At 52.6% G+C, this 21,852-nt stretch overlaps 6 protein-coding genes across 6 annotated transcripts; 3 read left to right on the top strand and 3 right to left on the bottom strand.

The window, feature by feature from the left end:
- Positions 1–63: 63 nt before the first annotated feature.
- BO86DRAFT_388258 (uncharacterized protein) lies at positions 64–3,734 on the bottom strand. Its single transcript, XM_025671807.1, has 2 exons — positions 2,813–3,734; positions 64–2,737 (listed from the first exon to the last, which is right to left on the bottom strand). Exons 1-2 carry the CDS (start codon positions 3,277–3,279, stop codon positions 412–414), a joined length of 2,793 nt encoding a protein of 930 aa, XP_025528943.1. The 5' UTR covers positions 3,280–3,734; the 3' UTR covers positions 64–411.
- A 634-nt stretch (positions 3,735–4,368) lies between these two features.
- On the top strand, positions 4,369–4,915 carry BO86DRAFT_59779 (uncharacterized protein). Its single transcript, XM_025677494.1, has one exon. The coding sequence runs from the start codon at positions 4,523–4,525 to the stop codon at positions 4,847–4,849; it is 327 nt and encodes a 108-aa protein (XP_025528942.1). The 5' UTR covers positions 4,369–4,522; the 3' UTR covers positions 4,850–4,915.
- A 378-nt stretch (positions 4,916–5,293) lies between these two features.
- On the bottom strand, positions 5,294–9,519 carry BO86DRAFT_417990 (proteasome regulatory particle lid subunit RPN3; the record flags this gene model as incomplete). The annotated part of the gene is made up of 6 exons (XM_025675059.1): positions 5,294–5,455; positions 5,515–6,779; positions 7,012–7,016; positions 7,516–7,589; positions 7,647–8,944; positions 9,024–9,519. 6 exons carry the CDS (start codon positions 9,517–9,519, stop codon positions 5,294–5,296), a joined length of 3,300 nt encoding a protein of 1,099 aa, XP_025528941.1.
- An 853-nt stretch (positions 9,520–10,372) lies between these two features.
- Positions 10,373–11,228, top strand: BO86DRAFT_398415 (uncharacterized protein; the record flags this gene model as incomplete). Its single annotated transcript, XM_025673553.1, has 3 exons — positions 10,373–10,437; positions 10,499–10,858; positions 10,919–11,228. The coding sequence occupies 3 exons, from the start codon at positions 10,373–10,375 to the stop codon at positions 11,226–11,228; spliced, it is 735 nt and encodes a 244-aa protein (XP_025528940.1).
- Positions 11,229–12,103: 875 nt separating this feature from the next.
- BO86DRAFT_336365 (putative transcription initiation factor TFIID subunit 12) lies at positions 12,104–14,767 on the top strand. Its single transcript, XM_025668910.1, has 2 exons — positions 12,104–14,019; positions 14,091–14,767. The coding sequence occupies exons 1-2, from the start codon at positions 12,370–12,372 to the stop codon at positions 14,343–14,345; spliced, it is 1,905 nt and encodes a 634-aa protein (XP_025528939.1). The 5' UTR covers positions 12,104–12,369; the 3' UTR covers positions 14,346–14,767.
- A 1,852-nt stretch (positions 14,768–16,619) lies between these two features.
- Positions 16,620–19,334, bottom strand: BO86DRAFT_309990 (1-phosphatidylinositol-4-phosphate 5-kinase; the record flags this gene model as incomplete). The annotated part of the gene is made up of 3 exons (XM_025667839.1): positions 16,620–17,132; positions 17,195–18,155; positions 18,208–19,334. The coding sequence occupies 3 exons, from the start codon at positions 19,332–19,334 to the stop codon at positions 16,620–16,622; spliced, it is 2,601 nt and encodes an 866-aa protein (XP_025528938.1).
- Positions 19,335–21,852: the final 2,518 nt, after the last annotated feature.

The raw sequence follows: 21,852 nt of genomic DNA, 5'->3' as shown, positions 1-21,852 counted from the left end.
GGCAGCCACAATACTTTCATTCAAGAGCCATTGAAAAGACTAGCAAATTTGAAAACCTGGAGATCTACTTCACCTTCTATATTTCACCAGTCCCACACTACCTCAGTAGAACTAATCGTATTCGAATTACAGCCAAACAATCCACAACGCCTCCTGTTGCCGTGCACCTTGCGCGCTCAAGAACCAGCCGAGAAAAGAAATGCAGCAAGTGATATAAGTTAAGTCTGATATAGTGGTAGTCTGCTGCCACCTGAAGCTGCTTGAGTAGCCAGCCCAATCCAGCCTTTCCTATCATCATGATGGCTCTACGCGAGACGTCCATGGGGAACGCACAGCGCTCTGCGATGTATGGCCATCAACAATACAGACACCATAGAAGACACAATGGCATGCAACGATCAGTTCATTCTCTCAAGGAATGATTCCGTCTGTGGCTGACAGCCATTCCATTCCGTGTTTTCCAGAGTCGGGGTTGACCACGGAGGCTACCGGCGTTGGTTTTGGCTCGGATGCTGCCTGATCTGCGTTCGCTTCCACGAGACTACCATGATTCTGAGTTTCATCCGACAGTGATTGTCGTGATGCGTCAGCTTCCTTCGGTGTTGTTGCCAATGTTCCTTCCGGGGTCATGTCAACAACCGGGCTGTTGGGACCTGAATCATATGGCGCTTCAACCACCAATAGTTCGTTAGGACGGCTACTGCTGTCATCGGGATAATACACAGGCTTTCTTCGGGGCGGCAAAGGAGGTTTTGGAACCGGTCGGTGATTCTCTTTCTCCGGCTTATGCTCGGGAAGCGGTGCGTGGCTAACCGGCTTGCGTTTGGGGACAACCGTCGAACTTCCAGTTCGTCTGTAGCTGACCTTGTCAGGTCGCGGCAGCGGTGTGCCTGGGGGTGGGAGGGGATGGCCACGCCCAATCGGCTGCTCCGGTGTACCAGCAGGACGGGCGACATCCTGACCGGAGCTGGAATCCCCCTTGCCAAACACGTTCCATCCCCATTTCTTGGCCACGGACGTTGCCGTGTTGAAGGTCAGAGAGGCTTGTGACTTGACATCGGAGTTTGTTGCGGATGTAAGAGATCGAGTCAATGTCTCCATCGTGCTCCGCCGTCGCGATTTATTGCTGCTCAAGGATGTGGTTGAAGCATTCGTCATGTTGTCTACGTTCATCGACGACTCACTGCCGTGATGAATCGAAGGGGGTCGTGTGGGCAAATCACCATAAGACTCTCGAGAGCTGTCAACCGACTCGATAATGGAAGGCTCGCGGCTCTGAGAAGCACTTGTTGGGACCAAGTGACTATCGATGGGAGGTGAAGTGCCAGGTGTCCTTTCTGGTGAGCTAGGCGGGGAACGGGTGGAAACCTCGTTCATCGTGCTGGTTGCGTTGATCTTTTCCTCTCCCTTGGATTCGGATGAGACTCGGTCGAACCCTACATGATCGGCCGTCACCACGGGGTCCGCGGCGTGGGAGAAGGTCTGGGAACGGATGACTCTTGGAGGCGAGGTACCCAGTTTCTCGACAGCAGAAGACAGGGCGCTTGTGCCACTCTTTTCGGAGTCCCAAATAGAGGCCTTCGAGGCCTTGCGGGCCTTCAAGGTCGCGGTACCTGACTCTCCGAGCGCAGGCGCACTCATCGTGCGTTCGTCCTTCATCTTCAATATTTCCACGGACTGATCTGGGACACCCCCAGGCATCGGAGGCTGCGCATCAGATTCATCCGGGATATCCGCTTTCTCATCAGGTTTCGGAATATCTCTCTGCCAGATTCCGCCACGGAAACGCTGGGGTTGAGTGTCCAGGAATGGTATATCATCCCAGAATGGCAGAACACAGCTCTCCGCGACCACTTCACGGATTCGGCTTTCAATGGCACGTAGGATGATACCAAGGGTAATCTGCTTGGAGCTCACGATCGGCTCAATATTCATCTCCATGTTGGGCATGGTTTCAAATGATATCCAGATCCGATTACTCGGAGGCGGTTTGAACTTAATGAGCAAATGCCCCTCGAGTTTCTTCAGGACAACCGCTAGGACAATATCGACTTCCCGGGCCTTGAAGCGAGGACCCAGATCGATACGGACGGTAGCCGAGATCTGAACCCGGAAATTGCCGGTATACTGCACGTCCGTCTCCACGCAACAGGTGCCATCGACAGTCAGATCCTTGAGCCTTGGGTTGATAATGAAGGGGGCCCCTTCCCCCATGTCTATCGTTTGTAGACCGATCTTGCTGATAAAATTCGGCTTGTTGACGCGAGATATCTTCTTGGTGATCTTCTTCCTGATGAAATCCTCCATCTCCGGCGTCTTGTACATCGCAAGAAACAACCTACCTAGGACGGCGTTGATCCAGCGGGTTTGCAGCTGTTCCTCGGAGGAATGAAGTCGCTGCACAAGCGTCACAATGTGCTTGGTATCGAAGGCCTGATGCTTCGGAGGGCTATCCGCGGAGTTCCACAGCCTGGACTGGTTCTGGAGCATGGCGAAGTAGAAGTCCTCCTTCTCCGACAGGTTCTCCGAGAATAAAAAGAACGGTGGCGTGGGGCCTCCGAGGTCTCCCAATGACTCCAAACGCCGCGAGAGGCAGATAGCGTTCCTTTTCAGCCATAGCTCTCCTTCCGGAATTTCTCCCTCTCCGCCATGAATGCTCACGTCGTGGTGGGCAAGGGAAATGACGTATCGGACTTCCACTTGGTTCGCATTATCGTAGAGCATCAAGTGCCCATGCCTAGCATAGACAGATGGTCAGGATCAATCCTCGCAGAACTGCGACCAAAAGGGAGCGACACGCGGCATGACCTACCGAAGCACAATGTAGAATACATTGCGCGCCCGCTTTCCGTTCTTGGTAACATTTTTAGTCGGTTCGATAGTCGGCGTCTGCTTGCGATCGAATAAACTTCTATACATGGCTTGGTAGACGCTGGGGCTCTCCGCGGCGATCACCTCACCCGCCGGGGTGGTTCGTTCCGGAGGTTTCCCATTGACACCCCCGGGAACATATTCACGACAAACGGCGAAATATCCGGCGGCCACGTCCGAGTCATGCGTACGATGGAACTTCTCCGCCAGCTCATCGGTCCCGGACTTTAGGCTGTATTGATCATCGTTATCGCGTTGCAGGGAGTCGTGTGCGGGTTGGCGGGTTAGGTGAGAGGGCGGGGATGTTGCAGTCAGATAGGCATAGAGGAGGAATAGCGATAGGACCAGAGGGATAAACGTGAGTCCACCAAGGACATAAACGAAGAGAAGGCTGCCGAATGAACTCATTGGGGAGCTGAATGGATTAGAGGACCGGCAATGTAAGCTCCATCATCATGGGGTGCAGTGACACCAAAGGGACCAAGTGGCAGCAGCAGAGACGGAGAATATTGGACCAGCCCCTGGAGTGAGACCAGCTCCGAAGAACAGAAAACGAGGGAGATAAGGGGTGGAGGTGGGGTGGTGGGGAGAGGAGAGGAGAGATGAGGCGAAGGAAAGGAAGAGAGGACAGGTGTATCACCTCTTTCAGTCGGTTGGGGTGGTGTTCACTTTGGGAGGGGGGAGAGGACGGAGAGGAGAAAGAGGAGCCGAAGGGAGGAAGAGTTATGTGGTTCCAAGTTCCAGCTCGTCACTGCACTTGCACTGCACTGTAAGAAGTAAGTACCTAGGTACAGTACGAAGTACAGTGCTTCAGAAACCAGCCTTGCCCTGAGGTCCGTTTTCTCCGCGCTTTCCGTCACGGCTCTTGCTCAGTGCTTGTGTGGTGGCTAGCCTCAGGCATGAGCATGGGCATGGGGCATGGGCATGGATGATTGACGTCGATTCGATGACGGAACCCGGCGGTTCAAGGTTGGGTGGGGAAAGTTCCAGCTGGTGGTAAGTGGTAAGTGGTTGGAACTTGGAAGAACGTTGCCCCGCCCCCAGCCCTGCCAACCGCTGGATCCCGTGATGAGGCTGGCAACGGCAACTTCAACTTCAAGCCTGGCTTGTTCCTGGGGTTTTGGCTGGCGTTGGGTCACCGCCTTTTCGATGACTGAGCATTGAATGTACTGTCCCGGTCTATCGTGGATAGTTCTGTTGTACTGAAGTACTTCGGTACTTAGTAAGTACTCCGTACTCCGTACTTCGAACAGTACGAGGAGATAGAAATGGCCTGCACCCTCTGGCTAATCCTGATTGAGAGTAGCCTGATTCGAGTAGTTGTTGATCCCCCGGCCGCCCATTCTATTCTTATATTCTACCTACTGTGTAGATATTGTCTGTCCGATGGATCCAAGCAGCAACTTCGACAACAACATGTCATTAACACTACAATACTACAAGGCTACGATCATCTTGAACATCTGGGGATCGTCGTATTTCACTACATTCTTGGCTTTCTTCTTTTCTTTTTCTCTGTAATTTACCACACCGACTATACCTTCATGTGTCGCTGTTTGATAGTCGACCACGGAGAGCTGACGAGCCATACCACCATAGTCCCCTCAAAAAGTCAAATGGGAATGCGTTGTGCTAATCGACGGATACACATATGATAGAGACCGCCGAAGCTGGGAGCGATGTATTGAGGCATACTGGTCACTCAGCGATTAAGTTCGTTATCACAGGCGGCTGTATTGTTCTTCTCTTCTTCGCTGTCAACAGAGATGGATTCCCTAGCTATGCGGCGGATGTGGCTTCTAGAACCCTTCGCATGGCCGAAAGATCAGCGAGCCAGGGTTACAGTTACTACAGTAAGCCCCGGGTTGAAATGCAAGAGACTGTACCTGGCATGAGCCCCGCAGCTGGAGCCCATGCAGCTATCCATCGACTCGCCACGCCCCGCGGCTCCGTTTCCATGACCCAAAATTCAAGCTAAATTTTACATCTTCGAAGTGCATAGAGGTACAATACACACAAATGCTTCCATAAATCCATCCCTGCCTTCCGGCCCGCCTGAATCCATCCAAGGAGCCCAATCTGACCGACTGACCGACTGACCGAGTGCGATCTACCCAAGCTCAGTCCAGTTTATCCATGTGCTATATATCCAACCAAGCCATAGAGAGGAAAGAGTTGCCAGATGATCCCCAAAAGCAAGCTCCTGACCGTCAGATATCAATGATGAAGAGGTAGTAGTACATGGGATGTGTCGGCTTGCAAAAAAGAAAAGGAAAGTGTCTAGATATATGAACAGAAGGAGAAAAGGAAGGCTGAAAGCGAAACAGAACGGCCGGGCATCCCGAGCTTGGTCTCTATAATAAGAACGCTTTGCAAAAGACGCTGATGCACACCAATCGTCCATGCCGCTGGTCGGTTCAATCTACTTCCGGCGGTTCATAGTCTTCTCGCACATCTGGATCAGACCAGCCTTGGCTTCGCTGTCGGGGAAGTCCGCAAGCGCGGCGATCGCCTTGTCGATATATTCCTGGGCCAGAACGCGGGTCTGTTCCACACCGCCAGCCTTTAGGACAAGTTCGCGAGCCTGTGAACGTCAGTCGATGTTTCTGGATGGGTTCAATGGGATGAAGATATCTTATTTACCATCTGAACGTCACCGGCCTGGCTGAATTTACGGCCAACCAGCGGGCCCAATTCAGGAAACTGCTTCCACGCATACAGTAGCGGGGCGGTCGCCAGGCCCAATTCCAAATCCGCACCGGCGGGTTTACCCAGCTCGGCCTCGGTGACCGTGTAATCCAACATATCGTCCACCAGCTGGAACGCCAGTCCCAGGTTGCGACCGTATTGGTAGGCGGATTCGACAACCGCAGGAACACTATTGCCCAGTACCGCGGTCGACCGGCAGGACTTACTGATCAGACTGCCGGTCTTGAGGTACGTCTTCTGCAGGTAGTAGGAGAGGGTCTCGTCGGTGAAGACGGGCTTCTTCTCGTCCGCAGCTGTGTTCTTCAGCTGCATGAACTCGCCCTCAACTAGGTTGGTGATCACGGTCGACATCAGCTCGATGACCTCAGGGTCTCGCAGCCGGGCCAGAGCCACCGAGGCACGACCCAGCATGAAGTCACCCGCCAGCACAGCCATCTTGTTTCCGAACTGCAAGTTAGCCGAGGTGAAGGAGCGGCGCGACACAGCATTATCGATGACATCGTCGTGCAGTAGAGATGCGGTATGAATCAACTCGGTGATCTCCGCGAGTCGACGCTGTGTAGGGAGAATATTTTCATCGCCAGCAAAGTCGTAGGCCGCATCAGGGTTACTGCTGGAGGTCGCGGAGGACAGCGAAGGGGGGAGATCGGGGTTGTTGTCGACCAAAATGGACGAGGAGGTAATCGGATCATTGACCGTCGCGTTGTAGTCGACCGTCTGGGGTTTGCGTGGGCACAGCGCTGTCGCTTGTGACATGAGCAAAACAAGCAGCGGCCGCATGTGTTTGCCCTCGCTGCGCGTGTAGTATTTAGCCACCTTGTCCAGCGTCGGGTGGCCAGACCCAAGCAATTGACGAAGGTTCTTGGTCAGGAACTTGAGCTCCTTGCCGACCATGCGCAATGGGTCGACCGAAATGCCCGGCGGCGCCTTGGGGAGGCCTTTGAAAAGTGTCTGGGCCGCCGACACGGCCGCTCCAAACGGAGAGACATCTTTCCGGCGGGTGGGATGATATTTGCGGGTTTGCACTTGCGTCTGGAGAGAGAGGAGATTATTTCGGAGGCATTGCCAGCAAATTGGCGTTGTTGTCGACGGCGTCGTAATGCGAGACGAGAGTACTAGCCCGGCGGCTGGGACTGTGCGAGCTTTCATGATGAAAAGGAAAAGGGGGGGAGTTCGAGGCGTGTACACCAAATCAGAATCTAAAAGACAGTCATACCCACGGAGCAAGCAACGATTGGAAACCGGTCCAGGTCCGGCAATGACTGTGGGGGAGGGAAAGGTTGGGAATAATCAATAGATTAGTTGAAGCCGAAGATTTCGAGAGAGAGACCCGGGCGGTCACTGACCTGGGCTTGCAGTGGAACAGACCTCGGGCCGGATCGGGGTTCCGCCTGGCCCGTCACTCATCATTCATACGACTTGCTTCCATACCTTCCCTGCCTATCAATGCTCTGCTCGACCTCCTTTGATAATGCAATGCCACATTTCTCACAAGGAAATTGGCTGGTCTAAGTCGGCTATGAAGATTACAAAATGAAAAGGCTCCCCGGTTGCATCATCATCACCTCCAAACACCCAACTCGGAAGTATAAAGGAAAAGAACTAAAAGAATGGAACAGACGAGTGGGCGGGAAAACAGCATCTACACCGCAAACAACATAGGAAAAACGATTCAATAATAGATGAGAAACATGGAAGATCACGCCGGCAAAAGCTCAATCCTGCCAATTCCCCTCAAGCACATCCCGGAACATTGAATTTGCAGATAAGAGCACATGATTGTTGAAGGCCTATCGGCAAAGAATTATAGAGGGAACGAAGCCAGAAACCTGCTGCATGTTATTGACGCTCCATAAGATAATTCCTTAGATAGCATCAAAGTCGCCGCCGGCATCTTCATCATCCATGTCTCCCTCTTGAATCTCCTTGGCCAACTCCCGCTCCCGTTCCCGTGCTTCCTGTGCACTCTTCAACTCCAATCGGTGCTGGTTCATGGGGAAACGCATGGCCTAGAATTGCGATGGTCAGCACAAGTATGATTGGCAGGACGTGCGACTCAAACTCACCTTAACGCTCTCATCGTGAAGACTCAAGCATGCTCTAATACGCTCGTGGAAGACCTCACCCGGCTCCCGAGTAGCATAGATGTCGCCAACCTCCTTGCTCTTCATGAAGCCACGCTCATGGTCCAAACTAGCTTCGATCACCCCATCACGAATAGCCTTGGCCACGATGTACTCAGCCGACTCCTCGCTGTCCAGGCCAAGGCGAAGGCAGATGTCCCGAAGTGAGATGCGAGAGTAGGAGAGTGACATCATGCGAATACCCGTCTTGATCACGTTCTGTCTCAAACGCAGGATGAGGGTGTATGTACCATCCTTGCGGAAGGTTGCAGTGTAGGTATTTACAATGTTCAGGAATCCATCCATGTCGCCGACGCTCACAGCCTGCACCAGTAGGAAGTAGGGGTGCAGGGCACGCTCCAACGCAGGCTGACGGAAAATCGCCCGGTCGGGAATATCGCCCATGAGCAGCTCGACGACAACGAGCAGCTTGTGGGATGCCTGGTAGAAACCGCGTGCGCTGTGGCTGGACGGAGACTTCCGGGTAGCGCCGATCAAATGCCCGTGGGCGTCCGTGTACTGCAGCTGGATGGCCCGGATACGGCCCAAATAGTACAGGTAGCGGGCAATCTGGTTGTTCGAGGCGGATGCGGGGAACCGGTTGTGCGAGATCAGCAAGTCCGCCTGCGATATGTGGGACGTCGACAGGTAGTTCCGCAGGAGCAGGGTCATCACGGTCGCCTGGGTATCCACATCTTTGCGCAGGACAGCCGTCCGCAGCGCGTTGAGCAGAGGCTGGCGGATCGAGGTGACAGATGCAGCGGGCGACGGAGGAAGGGGCGCAATCTGTTCGTAGAAGAGAGAGTAGTAGAAGTAGACTCGGGCCGCCAGAGAATCAAGAGTGCGGCGGTTGAGCGCCCGCAGCTGCTCGATCAGTTCTGTGGAGAACTTGGCGCCCTTCTGGAATTCCTTCTTGTCGTACAGATAGATCTGAACAAGAATGGAGAGATAAGTGTCGATCTCGGGCAGGGTTTCCTTGGGGGTCGACTTAGTCTTCTCCGATTCGATGTCCATCTTGGAGCCGGCGACAGCACTATCAAAAGCGCCGGCTTGATCGATGGCGCCCAGCAGGAAGGAAGCAGTCAGGTTGGAGGACGGGTAGTTCTCGACGATGACTTCAGCCAGCACATCCGGTGTGATGTGCTTGCGCATGGACGATATCGAACGCAAAACGCGGAGAGTGAATCTGGGGTCGAAGTGGCTGACAGCTCGCTCAAGCAACGTGAAGTTGGACTTGATATCTACAGCAGGTGTGGAATGTAAGCTTCGCATAAGTGGCTGTCAAGGTACACACCACCTTGGACTTAAGAGTCTACTCACCTTGGACAGCCTTGACCTTCGGGTCAACCTCTGACTTGGACTCCTCGGTGTCCGCACCCTCCATGGCGACGTCGCCTTCATTGTCCGGAGCTTTCTCGCCGGATAACCTCGAACCCTTGGTCGGGGGCACTACAACAGTCATCTTCTCGTCACCTTTCCGATCCTTACTGGCGGTGAATGAGGATGTAGGCCCACCTGCCGTATCCTCTCCCATCTCGACATCTTCCGAACCATTCACGCCGTTCTCCGTCGGGTCGGAGCCGTTGGTCCGCGGCTGGTCCCGCTGTTCACCCATTCCGGAATCTGCTGTGCTATTCGATGAGGCGGCTTTCGAGGCGGTGGTAGATTTGGCCTTGTTGGCAGCGGCGCGATTGGGCGCCGGTTTGTCCTTGTTGGAGCTGGTGTTCTGTGAAGTAGAGCGACCCTTCTCACCGTTAGCAGATGAAGAGGTATCTGACTTGCTGTTCGATCTCAGAGAGCGCCTCTCAGCCGGCATCTTTGGTGAACTGGGAGGGGTCTTTTGGCTGGAAGGGGAGAGGGGGATAAAGCTTCAGCTTCAGCTTTCAAGCTCAAATGAGCAGTGAGGACCGCGGTACCAGAAGCAGAGGAAGGGGCAACAGATGAAAGACCACCAGTGAGAGGGTGGGGGGGAAGCAAGGGTTGTGGGGTAAGAGACACACAGAGAAAAGTCAAAGATGCAAACAGAAGGCAAGATAGATCGCGGATGGTGGGTGAGTGAGTTGGAAGCAGATGGTTGATGAGGTGGTGATGTGATGTCAAGGCTGGGCTGGCTCTGGATGGACAGCGAGAGAAGCAGCCCAGGGCAGGGCAGCTTAGTCAGAGTTCGGTCTTACCGGTCGGGGGTCAGTCAGCTGGAGTGTGTGAGTGGAAGAGACAAGCTAGCTTGCGCGTGCGCCTGGCGCCTGGTCCGTCAGTCCGGTTCAATTGAATACAGAGTCAATTGGCTCTGGAGGGATAGAGCTGTAGCCCAACTTACTGAGAAAGAATCCGGCGAATTTCCGGTTCCAACCTGTGAGGTGGGTGGGTGGGTTGGTTGATTGACTGGTACAGTGAGTTCACGTTCGTCACTACTAAGTAACTTAGTAGTTGTAGGAGAGTCGGGGAGAAATGGATAGGTTAAGGTCGTTGCATTGCCACGCTGGTTGCCTGGGGTTTGAGGCAGCGACAGCTGGACCTCGTCTTGGCATGTTTACCGCGAACAACAACAACCTCCATGAATGATTGATGATTGATCTTATCGCAAAACACCCCCCGGGTTCTTGTTGAATAGGTATCCACCCATTACTGAACTATCAATAATCCTGTCGGCGCTCTGCTCTTTATGCAACATGTCGCTTCTTGAAAGCCATCTTGAGCAAATCATGCTCTCCTCAAATGCTATTGCAGAGCTTCCGTGAGACCCCGACCCGGACAACCTCGTACAGTACCAGCTTGCTGATCTGCTGTCGTTCCAGCTTTCCACCTCCGCGAATGTTCACCAATGCTCTTTTGGGCTCTCATGACATCACCTCCCTAATCCGCGACACGGAAGCTCATGAACGAGCCCTCTTTCAGACTGATCCCTCGGTGAAGCCAGTCAGCTCGGCGCAGCGACGAGCTACTCGCCGCGGGACGCAGTTCCCACAAGATATGGAGAAGGAGTCTATGGCGAGTCGGATCTATTCGGCCAGAAACAACAAGAACCAGTCCGCTGTAGCCAGGGTACTAGGCTCGGATATGATGGAGGAGATCAAGCGTTCCACAGGACGGGGTCCGCGCGGGGAAGTCAATGTCGATGTCTTGCTTCGCGGCGCAGAGATCCTTTGCAATGTCTAGTAAGCTCCACCTCCCTGCCCTGGTATAATGATGACTGTCTGACTCACTTCATGGGGTAGTCCGGTCGCTGGCGCACACGAAAAGATCGCGAGTCTTCGCTATCGTCACCAATTGATCACAGACTCAATTATAGATTTGGAAGAGCGCGTGGCCCGCAACGCTGCAGAGCTGGAGCAAATGAGTCATTCCTACGGCGATGACTATGATGATTACGATGCCGGAGAAACACTACAACCCGAGGTGGCCGACGTCACAGATGCTGATCTGGCCCGGGAAATGGAGGAGATCCGAGATTTAGAGAGAAGAAAGCGAACACTCGAAGACCGGGTCAATGGGATGGAACGGGATCTTGGTGGGTTGCTGGGCTGAATACAACGCAGAACCCGATACTACCATTCATGATCTTGCACCCATGTCCAGCAAAACCAGTGCTGGCCCGATAGTCCTTCTCTCAGTGAATTGCTGCTCTGGCTCCCCTCAACCGGTCCGACCGAACCAAGGTATGGGTGTATCCGAGTAAGCGCTGATGAGTTGAGCTACCAAGTAGTAGCAAGAATGCGCCATGTTGGTCGCGCAGAAGTGGCATGGCGGGTCTTATTTAGACCCTAAGCACCACATACTCTAGGGCTCTTTCACGACTCCGGCGAAGTACATCAGGCAACTTGCGGTCGCCGACGAAGTTACCCAGCCATACGTGAAGACTCGTTCTAGACTGAGATTAGAGAGGTTTCCTGTCTCGTTCTCTGAGGAGACTAAGAGATTGGTCGAATCTCGTGATTTAGCCCGCAATTGTCTCAGCCGTTCCTCAACTCGCATTTTCCGAGGACAGAGATGCAAGCTATATACTTTCGTGCTGTGGTATATTGCACCTAACTATTTTATATGTTTGTTGCTCTCGGTGATTCGTGGCCTCAATGCTTCGGGTGACCGCTATAATGAACCTTGAACAACACTTGTTCCGCCTCTTCACCCCTAGAATGTGTGTATTGCTACCATAATGAAGACACCATAGATCAGGGAGAGATTTCCCGGATAAGATCGTAGAATACCAGTGTAACGCAATTGATAGAGTCGGATTCATTATCGTTCAAGGTTCGAGGCTATCACGACCGCCTGCCGGAAAGGAAGAAGTCAGGGCATAGAATGAATGAAGCCTGAGGCATTCTCCGACCCGCCCTAATCGTTCTTGTCCGGCTTCTCTTCCTCTGACTTCTGCTTCTCCCGCTGCTCATTATCTTCCACCTCAACTGTTATATATCTCTTCTCAAGCCCAGAACAACCGTCTCTGCTGCCAGCTGTTCACTCACCGTACTCTCAATTCCTCATTACGCTCGGTCCGATCGTAGCCAACTCCATAGCCACCACAGCTGTATCGGGACCCGAACGACGCGTGCCTCCCGCCGCACTTCTAGCCGGTTCCCTCGAACCGTTACATCCACCGAGTCCATCTTTTCGACAAACGGCTTCATCACCACGCCTACCTAGTCCGGGGAAAACAATATAAACAACCATGGATAATTCGCAGGCTCAGGCGCAGGCTGCTCAAGCCCATGCGCAGGCTCAAGTTCAGGCGCAGGCGCAGGCGCAGGCGCAGGGCCAGGGCCCGCCGACTCAGCAGCAGCCCATGGTGCCGCAGCACTCGAATCTAATCCGAACGGATCAAGTCCAGAAACTCCCCCATTTGAATGATCAGCAAAAGGCACAGCATACTCAGTTGGTTCGAAACCTGTGGGAACTGCTCAACGGCCGCGATCCGCAGAGTTCGGAGTACCAGCAGGCTCATGCACGGCTCGCCCAAATCTCCCAGACCCTCATGAAAGGCATGCGCGCCTTCCAGCAGAGTCGCCAGCTCCAGCATCAGCAAATGCAAGGAACCAACCCGGCGCAGCCGGGTCAACCGGGCCAGCCAGGCCAGCCAGTACAACGGACGCAGTCTGTGAACCCTCAGACCTTCAATCAACTCCTCCCGCAAATTCAGCAGAAAGTCAACAGTCTGCAGTTCTTTCTTCCTCCCAATATCAGCAACGAACAGGCGCAGACGTGGCTGCCCGAGGCCAAGCTTCGCTATGGGATTGCTTTGCAGAAGCAGGAGATCGGACGGGTTCGCATCGCGGATATCCGTCAACAATTCACCCAACGCCAGGGCGCGGGAAATATGACACAGGAAGAGGTGGGAGAATTCAAGAGCCGCCAGTTGGCGGCAGAGAAGCTGTACCGTGAGGGGAGCGACTTCCTCTCCAAGTTCAAAGAACAGCAAGAGTCATTCAAGGCACAGCAACAGAGGGCTGGTGTTCAGCAGCATGTTTCTGCTCAGCAACATCCTCAACCAGGAACGGCGCCGGCGCCGGCACCAACTGGCCCGAGCCCAGCTCCAGCAAGTGTTCCTGGACAAATTCACCCAGGACAAGTTCCCACCCCCGCCCCGCACACCATCAACTCGGCCGTCAACGCTGCGCGCAACCAGGCTGGACAGACCGCGATGTCTCCGTCTACTTCTCAACCTGGTCAGGCACCCACTGTCCCCGGTCCCGGTCCCGCACCTGCCGTTGGCGCTATGCCTCAGCAACCACCCAACCAGCAACCGCCTCTTCCACAACAAATCCCACCTCCGGTCCAGCAGCAGCCAGGACCACCTGGCGCGCAGGTACCTTTCAATCCAGTCCCAGGTCCTGTTCCTGACGGCTCCACTCCTACCCCGACATCGCAGACAATGATCCAGGGACCGCCCCGCCCGTTGTCGCAGCAGGCTGCTATGGCCCAGGCTGCTCAGAACTACTCCAACAACAACATGAACACCAACAACGTGCCTCAGCAGCAGAACATGAATCAAGCAGCTGCCAATCCTCACGCGCATCCTCAAGGTTACAACTCTAACCGTTCTACCGAAAACCCAGCACGTACACACACTATGCCCATCCCCAAAAACCTGAATGTGCCTACCCCAGAACCAGTGAACATGGCACCGGCGCGCCCCACGCTATCTGGCGGCCCTAGCCACGCAGCGGTAGGCGTGATGAACCAGCCTGCGATTCAGAAGCACCCTGGGTATGTCCTTGAGGGTGAGGGTCAGAGAGTATTGAGCAAGAAGATGCTCGATATCCTGGTTCGCCAAGTCACTGGTGGTGGAGAGGGTGAAGGCTTGACTCCCGATGCAGAAGAGGTAAGAGAGAACACCCCGTAGCTGCGCGACTTGCGCTTCATAACAACGATTCGCTGACCCATCCTGTACAGTTCATCCTTCAGATGGCAGACGACTTTGTGGACGACGTGGTCACCTCCGCATGCCGGATTGCCAAGTTGCGACCCTCTTCAACACTGGAAATCCGCGATCTGCAGCTCGTCCTTGAACGCCAGTATAACATGCGCATATCAGGCTTCTCTACCGACGATCTCCGCACTGTCAAGAAACCTCAGCCTACGCAAGGGTGGACGCAGAAGATGTCGGCCATCCAAGCAGCCAAAGTCACTCAAGGCAAGGCAGAGTAAATCCGTGCAAATCTCCCAAAGTGTGCTTCAGTACGCTCAACTCACCTCCCAGTTGGCATGTGTTGTTTCCAGCAACAAGCAACAGGCTAACACACAGGAGTCACCTTTACGCAAGTTCACGCTCATCCTCTCTTCTTCTCGTCTATAACGAAGAATCTTCCTATTATTCCGGTGCTTGGTGGACTTCTCATTTGCTATCTTCTTTTTGCTCCTATCATGAGAACAGGTTTCATTGGCGTTATCCGGCGGCGGCCTCGTTGTCCTCTGTTTTGCTTTCCACACATCCTTCTTCGCCTTTTCAGCAATATTGGCTCAATGCAGATGCGGGATGATTGAACTCGGTTCCAGGTTGATTTTTTTTTCTTTTTCACTGGTGGAAACAAAAATTGCATTCACACGGGCGTTCTTGGGGGTTTGCGTTTATCTGCTTTTTTTTTTTTTTTTTTTTACCTTCTCTTTCTGCTCACTTGAAAACTGGTGAGCCTCTATCTCTATCCCAATTAATTACCCCTCATATGCTTGCACCATCAAGACTCCTTTCAAGCTGATCTGGACTTTCTCTGCTTTTACCACTCTTGTCCTTTCTCTTTCTGGTTCTCTCTCCTAACTTTCCCTTTTCCTAAGGCGTGCCCGGACAATATCCTCGGTGTAGTGTTATGCAACATGGTTGTTTAGAGCTACTTCCACCGAGTCATCTTACGAGCTGGGCCCAGAGTGTGATCATTAAGTCGGTCAGCCACTATGCGAGATGATTTTGACTCCTTATGCCAATACCCTAACACGGATTTCCTGAGTAAGTACGGCAGGTACTCTGCATTGACTGGGAGGTATGTGTATCTGCTCCCGGGTTCTCGGCCGCGGATATCAGACATGACATCAGTGGTCGACTACTTCCCCTTTCCGACTTCCGAGCACCTTGCCGGAAGGCTAAGGGGCTTTGTTAAACCACACAAGCATTAGGGTCATGGTGCAGGTGATCACCGAATGGGTCGGACGGCTACCAACACATCAGATCATGTTATCAACGATTCCTGATCTGTTATCCGAGGAGAGTTACTCAGCAGTCTAGTACACAAACCACTCACTCGTCAATCCTTAAGAGTGTTTACGATACAACACAAGAGACAGATCAAAGGCAATGCGGTGTTCTGGTATCAATTGTCTACTTGCTCTGCTTTGCTGCGCTGTGCTATGCTTGTAGCACATCTTCTATCGGACCCCACCACTCGATCAATTGATCCATCAGTCTTCTAAGGGGAGGGAGAGAGCAATTACGGGAAACTTCACGGACACAAAGCAAATTCCAAAACAAGGCAATGGGAAATCACCAATACAAAAAGAAAAAAGGTAGTCAAATCAGATCAATTAAGCCGCTCGATGGAACCTGCTCGCGCACAAAAGGGATGAAAGTTCAATCGCTTAGCCCCATCCAAGTTCGATGTGTATAGAGGCCAAAATCAAATGAGCTAAACAATGATAGCCGACGCGGAGATGGGGAAGAGAGCAATGCTGATGATGCTCGCCTTGGCTTACTATGCTTAGAGCAAGAAAGGCGCTGTCCGGGGAACAGAGATAAGGGGCGAGAAGAAGAATTTGGTCAGGTAGTGAACTGGGCTGGATGCAATAGGCCCAATCATGAGAGGGTCAGTGGTTGTTTCTTGTTGACATCAAACAAATGAAACGACAACAATAATAGAATGGGGGACAAAGAACTATTTGATACAGAAGAATGTAAGAAGGGTTTGAGAACATGGCCGAGTGTCAGTAAGCCTGACGTACGTAGGCATTTTTCCTCAAAACTGGAGTCGTGATTATTATATCACGAATTAAGACATGGAAAGAAAAAGAGAGAGAGAGAGACAGAAAGAGCAAGAGCAAGAGACATAAGGAGATTGTAGTAGAGTTGTAGCTGATATAAAAGATGGTAGGCACAAGCAGATGTGATCCGCTATGCCGGGTGGGAATGATGGGAAAGAATGTGTTGGATTGAGCGGATGATACCGCTGTAGTGACCAAAAGAAGGTAGTGGAACGTATTCAAGATGTCGAAACAGAGATTCTGACCATAGGGGCTGGCGCCCGATGGTATGATTGGAAAATAACATCACTCGTGGCAACATGAGGACTATAGGAATGATGTGGAAGGGTGAAGATGCGTCGCGTGCAGGAAAGCGGATGATCCGTGGCGCCAGGGTATGTATATGATGCGAAAGGTGTGCAGAGTTGCGAACGAGGTTATCATGAAAAGTCGGTTCAAAATCAGCAACGGGGAGGTTTATTGTCTGCCAGAGACAGAAACCATTTCAGGCTGCCCGTTGCGAACGACCCCCTTCCCTTTGCCGACTACAGGCGCACCGTTCTGGCGGGGAATTGGTGGCAGGTCCTTCTCGGGAACAGGTGGGCCATGGCGGCTGTGTGAACTGTGGCCACCAAGGCTGCTGGCCTCGCCTGCTTCTTCAACAATCGGAAGTGTCGAAGGTGCAAGAACGCCGGAGTCGTTAGGATCTCGCACCGTCGTCAGGGTTCGAGGCTGTACAATGGATGACTCCCTCGATGCCTCTCGTTCCGCTGCTTGCATGGTCTCTTCGACAGAAGGTGTTCTTTCCGTGGACGGTTCTCCCATGGCCTTGGCTTCCCGCTGTCGCTGTGCTTCTTCTTTTGACATGGTGATACCCTTGATGAAGTTGATAAAACGATCTCCATAACTTTCTGGGGGAATCGGCGATATTTGAGTGCGATCGTGGGACAGACCCTTGAAGAAGTGCTCTAGTTTCTTCACCATTCCATACTATAAATCTCGTTAGTAACGTAGTACATTATACCAAAACCTGGCAGCCCGAGGCAACTTACGTGAGTCAAGCAGTCGATGATACCAAGGTAGTAAATCTCTTCGCCAGGCTGGCCGTTCTCATGAGTGGCGCGGAACCCTCCGTCATCGGCGTAAAAGACGTGGTATTTCCTCTCGTCAAGAATCTCATCGGGCATTTTCGCAGTTGCTTGGTCTAATGGGACTGGGCGCTCACGCTTGATGAGCATCCGAAGTTCTCGGGCCTTGCGTTCGTTTTCCAGCTTGGACGGTGTGCGCATCAACATGTTGGGGTTTGCATCTTCCTCGCGATCACCCCCCGGTTGGAAAACTTGCAAGGTTTTGTCGCGAAGCTTTTCCTCGTTGCCTCTTTCCACATCGTGAATTCCCACTAATAGTGAGTAATCCATGATCTTGAGCTTTTTTAGTAATTCGACATCTCGCTTTAATTGAGCGAGGAAGAAGTCGCGTTTAGACGGGCCACACTGTATCTCGCGGTTCCTCCGAACCCAATTCAAATCCTTCAAGGTCGCTCTCGGGTTCTTCTCCAGATCCTCCTCGCGCAGATCACGGCCAATCATAGAACCCTTCAGGTCGAACGTCTGGTGGATATCGCGATGCGGAGGGAAGAGGTTGTTCATGACAACAAAGTGGATTTTTCGCCCATAAGCCATCTTAACACGATGAAGACCATAGAACTGCGAAATCAAGGTGTTTGGGTTTTGTTCGACGTGCCGGTAGTACTCGGGGAGGATCTTGCGTAACAGTTTGTGCTCGGAGTGGTGGATGGTCTTGATAATGTACTTATAGTCTCTGGAGAAGTAAAAGAAGCTTCCACTCTTGCCCGGAGACCCCAGCTCCGACAGGATGTACTTGCTTGTGAGTGACATCAGATAGTCGGCTGGATCGAGTCGAAACTTTGCTCGCAGGTGCCGGAAAACCCAGGGCGCATAATCCTTGAATTTGAAATCGTACTTCGCAGAAGGCGTCAATTCATTGCCGGTTCTATTGAACGTCAGTCGATGTACAGTGAAGAAAAAGGCACTTGAGAACATACATGTCAAACGAGAATTTGTGCTTCGCCTCGAAGTCCGCGGGAGTCAACTCCCTATCCATTTTGGCATTGATCCTCGAGACAGTGAAACGAATTCCGGTTAACATGTTGTAGGCCGTCACGTAATTCACGTGGTTCTGGTCCACCTTGGTTCCTACGATGACGCGATCATCATCGTCCTCGTCCCGACGTCTTCGCTTCGAGGCTCGTCTCTGTTTGATGGCTTCTGCCCAGCGGGCTGCATCTTCGTCGGGAGCTGCTTCGTCTTGTAAGCTTTCCGACTGGTTGGTTCGAGTAGCCCGTCGGGCCAGGCTGAAGGATGTCCGGCGGGTACCGGTGGTGGGAGACAGGCGACCGCTACTGTAAGCCATGTCTTCCGACTGATCACGACTACCACGGCGCCCGCTCGTCGTGCGCGGGACTTGTAATGTGTGTCGATGGCGAAGACTGGTGTTGCTTTGGTCCGGCGAAATGCCATTTTCCGGGGCTGGAGGGGAAGAATAGCGATGAGGGCTTTTCTGCGACGGGGATAATCGATCGGGATCGGGAGAAAGACGGCCAGCGTCGTCAGGTGGAGAGGTGGATAAACGGGTCGCCGATGCATTGCCTGCGTATTCCGGGGTGTGAAACTCGTCGGTTGATTGTCGGTTGAAATCTCCGTTTACCAAGGGTTTTCCATTGAGCGATCGGGGATTGAGCGTGCCGTTGATGTGTTGGCTTGCGATCGATGCCGCCGGAGAGCCTGGCCCTGTGACAGTGTCCAAGGATTTGTCGGATAAATTTCGTTCCAAGGTCGCTGAGGGCCGACCATCCTCCTTGGGATCTCGAACTGACCCGTTTCCTAATGAGTGCATGCTACCGTCCTTCGAATGGGGCAATTCCCGGGTATATGAGCTGGCGCTGGATCGCGGACCATTCAGAGCGAAGGCGCTACCGTTTGTGAGTTGGCGATCGTTCGAAGGAGTTTCCAGATGATTGGCGTCGCCATTGGGCCAATTTGTCCAAAGAAATGTATTCCCCACCGAGTTCTTCTCGTTGGGCTTGCCTTGCGATGGGTCGAATGGCCGAGGGTGTGTAGCCGTAACGGTGGCGGTTGGGTAGGCGGCGACGTCGTTGGAAAACGATGGCATGATCAGTTGGTCGAACTCCCGGGGAGGAGGCGGAGATAAGGACAAGGGGGGGGGGGGGAGAGGAGTCGACGGTTATGGGTGATATGCGTTGACTGTTGACTAAGAGCCGGAATGTCCTTTTTGTTCGAGCAACAAGAGGGAAGGAGCCAACCAAAGGCGGAGAGGGGCTAGTTGATTGAGGACAAATCGATCAATGGCGGTTGTTGATATGCAAAAAAGAATCCCGGTTCCTGAGATCGAGCTGGGGGCCAGCCGGCGGAAAGTACTTCAGCGGCTGATAGGCATGTTCAGGTGAACCACTGAGTTTGAAGGGCCCGGATCGAAGTCAAGAACAAACACGTTCTTTGAATTTTGGGTGTCCTGAGGCGACAAGACGGAAGTAGGTTGAGGTCGGCAGAGAACGTAATTTGAGAGAGCGCTGAGACAAATGGTGGAATCCGCGGCGAGGGAAACGGGTAGAAGGGCGGGCGAGACGAGGGCGGGATGGGGGTATCAGTTGCAAATGCAGGCAGAGTGACGACAACGAACAGAATCCAGAGCTAAAGGAGAGATAACTGAAATGCAGGGGAAATGGAGGGTGGGGGGAAGGAAGAAGGGAGAGACGTATACGGGATTGCCGAATGGGATGGGTGATTAGAGTAAGAGAGAATGAAGACCGAGAGAAGAGGGAGGGAAAGAGAGAGAGAGGAAGGGAGAAGAAGAAGAAGAAGAGGAGAAATGGTGACTGAGTGAGTGAGTGAGTGAGTATTCTTGGGGCGAAACGGACTCGTAATTCAAGTGGAACTGCCACAAAAACGTGGAGAGCTGAACCTGTATGGTATGGTTCCTGATCAAGGCAGTGATGGTGGGATTACACGCAGTCCGGAGGAGGTAAGTTAGTGTTTGGAGAGATTATGTTGAATTGAAGAGACAGACAGACAGACAGACAGACAGAAAAGTATTTCCCCCCCTTTCTGTAACACTGCAATGTCTGGATTCGAACTGGATTGTTGCTATAATTACAGAATTAATGATTCTAGTTGTCCAGAAGAGAATTGAAAAGCAGGGGAAGGAGAAAAGTGGGCGAGCTCCACCCGGGCTGGAACGCCGTCATTACCCAGTATTACGCGGCAGGTACCAACTTCCGATAAGTTACGCGATGGAATTGAAGCTTGATGGATGTTTGACATACTGTATGTATGTACAGACCTGCAGCTCGGGGGATAGAAGTAGAGTAGATGCATAAGACCAGATGCTGGACTGTATGTACTGGATGTACTGTACTGTACTAAGTGCAACCTCAGAGCTCGTTCTGTATGTCAATCAGGCAGGAATTGTTTGTTGCCAGCCCGAGAAAGACGATGGGAGTCTGCAAGACATCAACGTCACTTTTGCATTCTCTCCGTCGCTCGTTCTCTCTACGACTTTCAATCAACACTCTAGTGATTGTGCAGGTGCAATCTATAGAATTCATGACACGATCGTGCTGTATGCAACATGCATCATCATTAATCGTCGGGATGGACGTTCCTAATGCCCGGCTCCACTCATTCGTTGCCCTATTGCACCCAGGATATACCTACAGGTACTCATGCCCATACTCACGGATCTCTCTTCCAACAACCCAGCGATGACAGTTGAGCGACCCAATAACCACCCTCCTGTAACACCTCCGCCGTTCGGACTCGCAATCCGTACCTGAAGGAAGGGCTCTCGATACATACCATTGTAACTAAAAAAGAACCCCCATCCTCCGAAGGGGCCCCTGATTGACCCTCGACGCAGCCAAGGACTCGGGATTGTGGCAGCCTATTCTATTCATCTTCTGCCAGCAATACTTAATACCCCAACCGTCTCAAAAGGGGGTCCAAGTAAGAGTAGGACAGTATCTGGCACCGGGGCCCTGCCCAGGACTCTCCAGCACAAACCAACAATGCAAATCTAGAAGATTACAGTCTCAGTTACTCCGCACCAATTTACCTGAAGCTTGGTAATGCAAGCTGCTACAAAACAGTGTCAAGTTCGGAAACCTCCTCTCCCGTCATCCGGCATTGAAGAAGAAAAGGCAGATTTGCATTTTGGCTATGCAAAAAACTCTTGATGCATGCACGAATGATCGATCGCAAACTCCATGATAGAGTCAACGCCACTCCCATTCCAACCGCCTCCCCCATGATCTTTTTCCCCTCATCCCCCTCCTCCCCCCTCCTTCTTTGAGAGGGTCCAATCTACCCTGACGCAATGGTTCTACAAACAAGTCTAGCCAGCAAAATTTCAAGCAAACAGGGACTGATCTTCCCGAATGCCAGTCACAAGAACAAGAACCTTAATAATTGCGAGTACTGAGTAGGTCGGACTCGTCCTGTACTGTAGCCGAGCAAGTAGCCCGTTAGCCGGCGGGACGGGAAAAGGTTTCGTTTCCCTTTGCTTGTGTTTTGCTGGCTTAAGCTCCTTTGCGTTTCTAGACCCCTCGAGCCTACTGGTATACGTACTGCACATACACCAAATTGTCCCCAATGTAGCACGTTTTTGCAAAAAA

The sequence above is a fragment of the Aspergillus japonicus genome, assembly GCF_003184785.1.
Source record: "Aspergillus japonicus CBS 114.51 unplaced genomic scaffold BO86scaffold_16, whole genome shotgun sequence".
Classification (NCBI taxonomy): Eukaryota; Fungi; Ascomycota; class Eurotiomycetes; order Eurotiales; family Aspergillaceae; genus Aspergillus; species Aspergillus japonicus.
The sequence above is the reverse complement of the archived record's forward strand: the minus strand, read 5'-3'. Positions and strand labels throughout refer to the sequence as shown.

What these genes read in the sequence shown, in the direction of transcription:
- BO86DRAFT_336365 (XM_025668910.1), top strand. Translation starts at nt 12,370, where the DNA reads ATGGATAATTCGCAGGCTCAGGCGCAGGCTGCTCAAGCCCATGCGCAG. An exon ending in TGACTCCCGATGCAGAAGAG is followed by an intron (nt 14,020 to 14,090) that starts GTAAGAGAGAAC and finishes CATCCTGTACAG; the next exon opens with TTCATCCTTCAGATGGCAGA.
- BO86DRAFT_59779 (XM_025677494.1), top strand. Translation starts at nt 4,523, where the DNA reads ATGATAGAGACCGCCGAAGCTGGGAGCGATGTATTGAGGCATACTGGT.
- BO86DRAFT_388258 (XM_025671807.1), bottom strand. Translation starts at nt 3,279, where the DNA reads ATGAGTTCATTCGGCAGCCTTCTCTTCGTTTATGTCCTTGGTGGACTC. An exon ending in GTATTCTACATTGTGCTTCG is followed by an intron (nt 2,738 to 2,812) that starts GTAGGTCATGCC and finishes TGTCTATGCTAG; the next exon opens with GCATGGGCACTTGATGCTCT.